This window comes from Ictalurus punctatus, chromosome 8, assembly GCF_001660625.3.
Source record: "Ictalurus punctatus breed USDA103 chromosome 8, Coco_2.0, whole genome shotgun sequence".
In the NCBI taxonomy this organism is placed as follows: domain Eukaryota; kingdom Metazoa; phylum Chordata; class Actinopteri; order Siluriformes; family Ictaluridae; genus Ictalurus; species Ictalurus punctatus.
The window spans coordinates 14,079,343-14,089,369 of record NC_030423.2 but is presented as its reverse complement, the minus strand read 5'-3'; the positions used below and the strand labels follow the sequence as shown (position 1 = coordinate 14,089,369).

The 10,027-nt window shown below is 38.8% G+C and overlaps 1 protein-coding gene across 1 annotated transcript; it reads left to right on the top strand.

The window, feature by feature from the left end:
* Positions 1 to 1,068: 1,068 nt before the first annotated feature.
* eef1g (eukaryotic translation elongation factor 1 gamma) lies at positions 1,069 to 9,750 on the top strand. Its single transcript, XM_017474087.3, has 10 exons — positions 1,069 to 1,220; positions 1,988 to 2,146; positions 2,240 to 2,303; positions 3,271 to 3,413; positions 3,529 to 3,672; positions 5,696 to 5,825; positions 6,914 to 7,136; positions 7,308 to 7,480; positions 7,937 to 8,061; positions 9,478 to 9,750. The coding sequence occupies exons 1-10, from the start codon at positions 1,209 to 1,211 to the stop codon at positions 9,634 to 9,636; spliced, it is 1,332 nt and encodes a 443-aa protein (XP_017329576.1). The 5' UTR covers positions 1,069 to 1,208; the 3' UTR covers positions 9,637 to 9,750.
* The last annotated feature ends 277 nt before the right edge of the window (positions 9,751 to 10,027 follow it).

Genomic DNA, 10,027 nt, shown 5'->3' with positions numbered 1-10,027 from the left:
TGTGTCCATCAGCAACTGTAAGAAAATGTAATCATGTACATTCTGAAACAAATATAACCATTATACAAAGACATAAGGAACATCTAGTAGGGTCATTACAGATAAGATTACAGTACACACCATATGCAGTAAAATAAAATAAACATGTATAATACACAAGTGAAACATTGCCAATAAATAGTTATTTTAAAATTCCTTTTTTAGACTGTGGCAGAGTTTTCCATCTTGATTGTTTAAGGATAAATAACTTAAAGCATCGTAAACTTTAAGTGTCCAAAAAAAAAAAAAAGTCCTAAGTACTAATATGCTACACATACATTTTACCAAGCCACTTATATCATGGGAGGTAGCCGACTCTGACGAAATTGCCCCCTTGATTAAGGGACAGTGGCAGTTCCTCAGCCAGAGTGAGTGAAGGTGCTGGTGATTCTCCAGCCATTTTACGGGCCTCTGCCTTCTTCCTGTGGCTACATAGAACAGAGAGAAAAGTTATTATAGAAGGTTGGGCCAATGAGTTAGGTTACAGTTTAGGAAGTTTATGAAATATTAACTTTTTGTGTGTTTAATTTTGACTTGGCTCCAAGTTTTTCTGGGCCCAGAAGGATTACACCTGATAAAATATAAAGCCTATTATATTATTAATACTACGTATAATGTTAAGAAATTGATGGAGGACTAAAAGTAAAGGCATATCTATTAAATGTTACGGCACGGGTCTAATCGGATCAATGTTTATTTAGCATCATAATGAAAGGAAACTTTTCAGATATTTATGAACTAAATAAATTCACGCATTTACTTGATCCGTTGCTCTTTTTCTTTTTTTTTTTGTAAAAATGGCTTACATTCCTCATAAGCATGCATTAAACCTCTAACTCTGCTTCGCTGAAGTATGCAGCTCGCTTTTTTCCCCCACCCTGGGTTACCATGGTGACTTCTGAAATCGGCGATCCATTGATAATGTCTTTATGTACTCACCGTGCACACGCATTAGCGCTGAGTTAACATTAGGAGGTTTATTGAACTAACTCCTAACTCTGTAAGGTTTGGGTTAATCAACCGAGAGTTCAGGGTTTATGTGACGTTAAATTAAACCTGCTTTCTGGAATACCCCCTTGGTCGGCAGTTCTGACGTATAATTTCTGCGACCTGCCGCCGTTACACCACATCAAGGTGCGCCTCAGTTCTTTCTTTCTCTCTTCCTAAAGATGGCGGCAGGGGTGAGTAAGATGGAAGAAAACCCGTTGTCTGTGCTAGCCTTAAGCCTGTGCTTACAATCGTATAAATATCAAGTCCATCCTCCTTCCCGTTGAGTTTATTGACCTGCGATTATTCCTTGTCAGATGTTTTGAAGCCACAGCGCTGTTTATTTTATTATAAAACGCTGCCCAGTAGTATGTATTATGAATGGGGAGCAGCACCGAGGCGCTCCGTTTGTGCCACGTTACACCGGAACGTGCATGTTGTGCATCCTAACTTGTCCGGACTTTGTGTATATTTGGATTTACTGTGCCTTCAGACATATTTATGGTTAAAACGTAGTATTTATGTTTTTTTATTAGATGACTGTTCGCCTGTTTAGGCTTAGGTGCTAGTTGGATAATGTTAGCTGTGTCCCAAATGGATCAATACTTCATATGCAAGTGCATGTCTTTGGGTTTGGAACAAAGGCTTTTTACACTTGTACAGTTTACCATATGGCTAATAAGGAGCCATTTTTCTTTAAATTAATACCTTTGTACTTAGGCATCTGGTGACTATATTTTTATTTTCCAGCATGTGTGTTGGGTTTAATCTATTAAATTAATGCTAGCTGACCTGGCTTTTTTCATTAAACAGATGGAGAAATAAGCTTTTACTTCATTCATTTTTGTACTGAGTACAAAACTGAGTTTGTTTCACTTATATGTTTGCAAAGGTGTTCTTTCTGTAAAGACCATGTTTGCATGGTATATTTCATGTGATATTAATGTACTGCTGTCCACAGACTCTCTACACATACCCTGAGAACTGGAGGGCTTTCAAGGCCCAGATTGCAGCCCAGTACAGTGGGGCTCGCCTGAAGGTGGCAAGTGCCCCCCCTGCCTTCACCTTTGGGCAGACAAACCGCTCCCCTGCTTTCCTCAGCAACTTTCCCCTGGGCAAGGTTGGCACATGCTCTGTTCTTGGCCTGTTTTAAATGTTATCTACAACTGAGATTTTAAATTCTTACTTTATTTTGTTTACTGTTTGTTTTTAGGTTCCAGCTTACCAGGATGATGATGGTTTCTGTCTGTTTGAGAGTAATGCCATCGCTCATTACCGTAAGCATCGCTTTGCTTTTAGAATTTAGTTGCTCCAAATGTGTTGCTTGGAGCATTGTAACAGCTTTTGGCTTTCATTAATGCATGTCTTACCCTGTGTTCACACTGGCAGCTGCTCTCTGCCTGAAGTGCTAGCAGGTGTGGCTTCACAGGGGTTTAATTTCTGTATGGATAATCAGTACAGCTAATGTTTGCAAGGGAAAATAAGATTTTATTTTATTTTTTACATTAATTTATGTTCTTATACATAAGTGAACAAAGCAGGTTTTGCACAAAACCTGGGTAAAATAAACTTCTCATCCCAATTAACATTCACAAGCACACATTTGGTTTGAATGTTTTAAAATGAATGCTTAATGGTATGACACCTTGATGCTCTGATTAGAGCTCCTAATTTTGATACCCACTACCTCCTGCGTTAGTGATCTCGTTGATGATGGACCATTTTACCAGGTGGAATTAATTAGCGCACATGCATAACGTACAATCTTTTGATACTCAGGAACACTCCAGTACGTCGAAACACTGATTAAATTAAGTAAAATGAAATGCAGCTCAGAGCTGTCTTTTAATTCTCCCCCAAGTATCATGAACAGTCACTTTGCAGGTTAAACATAGACAGTTGTTAGCCAGACTTGAATATCTTTTGTGTTTTAAGAAAACACTCACAGCCACAACGCTGACTTTTGTTGAACTATGTGAAGCTATCCTCTCCCTAGGTGTTTTCCCTACATCTGTATTATTGTTAACTAGCTTGTTATGTGGTATTACAATACGTTATCAAACCCTTTTTTTCTTGTCAATTATGTTTTCTGGCTATCCAAAATATGGGACTGGGAAGCACACTAGAGTTTCCACTTGCCCAGTATGCACATCACATTACTGCCAGTGTAAATGCTGAAATATTGTCATTTACCCAGCAAACAGTCGTTTGATGTTTTTCTTGTCAACCCTGCTTCTCTTGTAGTGAGCAATGATGCCCTCCGAGGCAGCACTCCTCAAGCCAGTGCCCAGGTACTGCAGTGGGTCAGCTTTGCTGATTCGGAGATCATCCCTCCTGCCAGTGCGTGGGTCTTCCCAACCCTGGGCATCATGCAGTTCAACAAACAGGTCTGTAGTTTTTGCTTTTCTGCTCCTGGAATTAGATCATTAATATTCTAAAACTGGGAGAAGCCAGTGTATAGGTGTGTTAATATTTTTTTCTCCTGGGTTTGTATGTGTCAAGGCCACAGAACAGGCCAAAGAGGAGGTGAAGCGTGTGCTTGCATTTCTGAACCAGCACTTAAACACTCGCACTTTTCTGGTTGGTGAGCGAGTCAGTCTGGCTGATATCACTGTGGTCTGCTCTCTGCTCTGGCTCTACAAGCAGGTGAGTTTCATAAAAATTTCTTTCTTTATTTATTTAAAAAAGGTTGCTTTCATCTTTTCTGTGTCAGTGAAGAATGTTTGTTTCTCCATTCGGTGTTAACTTTCTAACATAGCCTGTTTGCTGTACACTCATCTGGTAATCTCAGGTAGAATAATAATTCTAGTTATCTAGTGTTTATAGCAGACAACTGTGACTAATCTCAGCCAAGGACTGTGTATCCTGGTTGAGTGCCTATGTCCATTTAACATACTATGTGAAATTTGTAAATGGATTTGATTTGCTGTAAAGAATTCTCTAGCCTAGTTGACAATATGACATTTGGCGCTTTTCCACTGCACGGTACGGCTCGACTCTGCTCGCTTTTTGTGGGCTTTCCACTGTGGATAGTACCTGGCACTTTTAGTACCACTTTGGTCGTGGTTCCAAGCGATCCGATACTAAATGTGATCCACGCACTGAGGGAGTAGGGAATTTTCCTTAACAAGTGGTTCTGTATTTTGCCTGAATAAATGTCATTTAGTACATACCTTGTGTATAGTAATATACTATTAATTGAAAATTATATTATTTCTCATTACAGATAAAATTAGGACAAAGGTTTCTGTCTTACATTTTTACATCTCGCTTGTTACCGATTTCCAAGCAGACATTTATCAAAGTCACTCCTGTCGCAGCTGAATCTAACTTCGTTATATCGAGCCCTACGTAGGTTCTAGAACGCTGATATTTTACATCCTTAATAGGGTCCATGTTCAGTGAACAGGAAAGGCTTTTGGAGTACGGCCTGACTGTATTTATACAGGGTTTTGATATACAACATTATTACTGCATGAAGGCGAGTGGAAGATGGCACCCGCCCAGATTGACTCGGCTCACTTTACTTTTCTGAGCTTGCTTTTCCACTGCAGTTTAGTGGAAAAGGGGATTAAGATGCGTCTCCTGCATGTGGTGGTTTATTGATCCTGATCTTTTGTTGATTTTGGTCGCTGAATCGCAATTTGCATGATCTAGGTAGTGCCATCGTTATGCCTTATGTAGAAATTGCATTGATTTAGAGTGTTGTGATAATAGCTGATATTAACAAAAACGATTTGGATGGGAGGATTGATGGAAAAGGGTCAATATTACATTGTACTAGTAGATGACACCTTTCAGGCATGAAGCTATTCATGCTAATATTCTAATATTTTTTTGTTTTTGTTTTTTAAAAACTGGACAGTTTCTTAAATAACAAAAAAATAAGTTCACAAATTGTTTTATAGAGTAATGATTGTTTATTACTTAATCAAACTTAATCCATAATTTAATTCTGTACTGTAAATTTTAAATTGGTGTCCATCAACTGGGCTGTCTCTGTTTATCTAAACTATTTATCTAGTGACACTTTTTTTAACTGCTGATGTCTAGAAGATGCATGAGATGAATAAGAACCAAGCTAAAAATGTTTTGGATGACTGTGTTTGTGTACCAGTTATGGATGTGTTTCTAAGGTTGTGTACTTCATTGAATGGGCTGTTGGGCTTAAAATGTTTGAACAAGTCTTCACCAGACCAGACACATTTGACATTGTTCCTTACTTGGACCAACATGCAAAATGCTAACTTCTAGTCAGAGTATATTTGTAAAAGTACAGTGTTATGAAAGTTGTCAGCTGTGAGCCAAGTAAGTAATCTGATCTTGCTAACTCAGTCAATATTGTGCAATGCTATATTGAGCAGAGTCATAGTGTAATAAAAATTATTAATACAATCAGATCTTCATGGCTTTTTGATTAGCATTCACTGCTCTGCATCTGTTCCTCTGTGTAAAGAATGCATGCCAGCTTCCCATACCCAAGAGACTAGAACAAATGTAAGAGTTATGCTGTTTAACATGTTGATATGCCTTCAGAACATATTCAGACTCACTTTTCCTAATCAGAATTTTGCCCAGGTATGTTGTGGAAAGATGTTTTTTTTCTTTCCAGGAAAAGCAAGTCATTGTGTAATGCAAAATGAAAATTGATGTTCTTTGCCATTCTTAGGTTCTTGAGCCTGCGTTCCGTCAGCCCTACCCCAATGTCACTCGCTGGTTTGTGACCTGCATCAACCAGCCCCAGTTTAAAGCAGTTCTTGGAGAGGTCAAGCTCTGTGAGAAGATGGCTCAGTTTGATGGTGAGTTACTATTTGCAGACTTAATTGATCCTGTGTTCTATATAATTAGCTTACAAGGGATTGTAGGCATCTGGTTTAGTCAAATTTTATGTGCCAATATCTGTATTGACCATCAGATTATAATAATGTACTGGCAAAGTGATTCCAAAGTTTTCCAAATCCGTTTTCACTCCTATACTCTTGAGTTGCGCGGTTGTCCCGAATATTAATGCTCAAAGCCCTGCTCCCTTCCCCTCATGTCATGTTAGCAATCTTTCGCCCCCTTTTTGATTTTCCCCACTTGAAAGATGTGCTGTTGCAGGCACCTTGCTTTCTGTTAAGGAAAATTGAGAATGTTTTGTTCATTAATGTGAAAATTATAAAGGTAATGGAGAATATAATGTACTCTTAATGTGAAATAAAGTCGATCACTATGTTTGACATGAGGGGCACATTGGTTTAGTGGATAGCATGCTTGCTAACTGATTCCTGCCTCCGCCCTGTGTGCACGTGTGTTCTCCATGTGCTTTGAGGGTCTCCTTGAAGCACTCTGGTTTCCTCCCCCAGTCCAAAGACGTGTTGTAGGCTGATTGGAAACTCTAAATTGTCTGGCCTGTGAATGTGTGCGATTGTGCCCTTTAATTCGTTGGCACCCTGTCCAGGGTGTCCCCCACTTTATGTGCCGAGTACTCTGGGATAGGCTCTAGGCTCCCTGTGACCCTGGGATGGATGTTTGACTTGATCAAGCAGCAGATCAGCTCAGCCAGCTGATTTTTAAGTAAAGCTTTTGCTTTGCATTCATTATTTCTCTGTATTACACATCAAACCCAAAACAAAGTACAGCACAGACAGGAGGAAAGTTTTATGCAGTGGAAAAATGATGGTTGATTATGCCACACGAAAGATGTTTTCTTTTTCTCGCTCTCTGAGCAGTTAACCAAACATTTGTTCATTAACTCTTAGTAATTTTAATAATGAATATCTATCAAATTTAAATTAGTCTCCATGTCACACATTTGCAATTTAGCTGACCCAGCCCAACTAGATTCTTAAGTTCCACAGAACCTGGAGAATTGCACTCAGTCTCTGGTTCTGTTTTCTTCCTGTAGCCAAGAAGTTTGCTGAGAACCAGCCCAAGAAGGAGGCTCCATCAAAGAAGGAGAAAGCTGGTAAGGAGGCTGGTAAGCAGCAGCCCCAGCAACAGCAGGAGAAAAAGGAGAAGAAAAAGGAGGAGAAAAAACCTTCCCCTCCAGCCGAGGAGCTGGATGAGTGTGATGCTGCACTTGCCTCTGAACCAAAAACCAAGGACCCATTTGCTCACCTTCCAAAGAGGTAAATGAATACTAACTTTGTTTCTGGTAACTTTTAAGAACTCTAAATTCCTATTTTGAAATTCTGATTTTGCTTCTACCAGGAAACATTTCTTTACTACACTCTCAATGTGTGATGGTACATCATTCAGGTTTTTGAAGCCTGACCCGTTCTTTATTAATTTACCCCCAGCTCATTTGTGTTGGATGAGTTCAAGAGAAAGTACTCTAATGAGGACACACTGACTGTGGCTATCCCTCACTTCTGGGAAAACTTTGACCGTGAGGGCTTCTCTATCTGGTATGGTGAATATCGTTTTCCAGAGGAGTTGACCATGACCTTCATGAGCTGCAATCTTATCACGGGTATGAGCAGGGCATTCCAACAGCAATGTCGTGTTTTTGGTTAGATTGGAATGTTTCTAGTTGATCAAGTCACTACAGAGTGATACGATTTAGTATCAAGAAACTGAGACGGTCAAACCCGTTTGCTGCTGATCTTGTAAATAATGCCAGGATTTTTATTTTCCAAAACAAGGCTGAGCAAGATGATGCAGTATTGATACTGTGATAAACAACATACACTTTTAAGATGGAGATAGACAGTGTTAAAAAGCTGAATTAAAAAATTGATGGACGTTGAAATGTAAAATGCCTTTAGGTTAAAAAAAAAAAAAAACCTTCCACATTAATTTGCTTTTGAAATGGTATCTCAATGGCTGCTTATACTATAAACATGTTAATATTGATTGTTTTTATTTTTGGGAGTACACTGTTGGATTAAGACCATGTGATTGCGTGCCCTTGTTTGGTCTGTTTTAGGAATGTTCCAGCGTCTTGATAAACTGCGCAAGAACGCTTTTGCTAGTGTCATCCTGTTTGGCACGAACAACAACAGTTCCATCTCTGGCATTTGGGTTTTCAGAGGCCAAGATCTAGCTTTCACTGTAAGACACTTCACTTTTTCTGTTCTTAGCTTTGGGATTATTTCAGCAGGTTGTTTCATCCAAAAAAAAGGGATCTTTGGTTATGCATGGTCTGTGTCTTATAGTGCACCTATTATGCTATATTAAAGTGCCTAATTTTGTTTGAGGTCTCGTACAAGAGGTTTACATGCATCCAAGGTCAAAAAAACACTCATTTTCTCATAATTTACATTGCAGCATCACCTCTTTTTCAGGGTCACAAATGACTTGCTCAAGGATCTGTTCACTTTAAACTCCTCCTTTCAGAGAGCCTACTCTGCTCTGATTGGTCAGATGTCCCAGTCTGTTGTGATTGATCTACTGCTTACAGCACATGTTGGGGGGGTGCCCACTACCATATCTGAATTTCAGCTCAGTAATGTCGTTGGTTTTACCTTATCAATTTAAGACCGAGCCACCATTGCAAGCAAGATGAGAACAGGAAGTTTCTAAGTGGTTTATATGTAGTTTGGCAATAATGTGAGTTAGCTGGTTAGCAGAGGCTAACAGACTAACAGCTGTGCACTCTCTATACACATATACAATACAACTGCATTTGGAACACTCAGTAGAATGAATATATATATATATATATATATATATATATATATATATATATATATATATATATATATATATATATATATACACACACATACATACATAATCAATCATACTTACAGGTTGTGATCCATAGGAGCACGATGGTCCAAATAAAGTGGGTATAGCCCCATTTTTAATGAATGATCACTTCATAAATCCTGCGTTGACTTCAGCTATATTGGAGAAGTAGTGACCAGTGAAACGACGAACACAAATGAAGGTTGGAGTTGAAAATGAATTCTGACTGCTGATGCTTTACATCCTCATCCTTTGGTAGTCCATGCAAAGTGGTCTTGCTTTTCTAGCGCAGAAAACATCTTCTAGACATGGTGACAACAGGAACCTAACTCTTTTTCAGTGCAACAGGAATTGTAGTGTTTGAGGGTGGGTCAAAGTACATGTTCGAGCAGCCAATGAAGACCAAAGGCAGGGGTTTTTTTTTTGGTTACAAACCTACATAGGTTTGAACAGGAAGGAAGTCTGGAATTACTGACAACTTGTTTCAGCTGTTCAGAATCGGTTCTTTGTTTTGGGAGTCAATAACTCCATTAGTCATGCATGTTGATTTTTGAAACTTTGCAGACTTCTTACATTCACAAACGGCTATATAACGCTACATGAAAGGTAATATCTGAAAAAGCACAATAGGTGTACTAATAGGGTGCATGGGTTAACCACTACTAGTATTGCATCTTATTTACTGCTGAATAAGTCCAGTTCTTGGTATGTCTTTAACCTATAAAGGAGCACACTTGCTGTGACATGTGCTTGTTCACATTTGTTTTCTTGTTTCAGCTGTCTGATGACTGGCAGATTGACTATGAGTCCTATAACTGGCGTAAGCTGGATGTGGATAGCGAGGAGTGCAAGACCATGGTGAAGGAATACTTTGCATGGGAGGGAGAATTCAAGCATGTAGGCAAACCTTTATGTCAGGGCAAGATCTTCAAGTGAGCAGTGATGGCACTAAGGACATGGGGGGGGAGAGGAACTGAAATGTCAAGTTGGAGGGTGTTGCATTCTAAGGTGTTGAATTGTGGAAAAATAAAAATACTTTTCACAATCCCACTTTGTTTAATTTATTTCTTTAAAATAAATGTTTTTCCTAGAAAATACACAATTTTGTTTTGGTTGTATGCTAAATTAAAGGGCTGAACTTTAACCCTGAAGATTGATTTGAATATATGTAAGTGTCAGTAAGGAAGGTAGCAGGTGGTTTCTTTTTCATTCTTTTTGGTAACATTTGTTTGATTATTGCAAGATATCTGTATTGATATGCATGTAATTGGTAACAATTTTTATTGACCTAAAGATTTGATGAAAAACTGTTCAAGTGAACACTTGG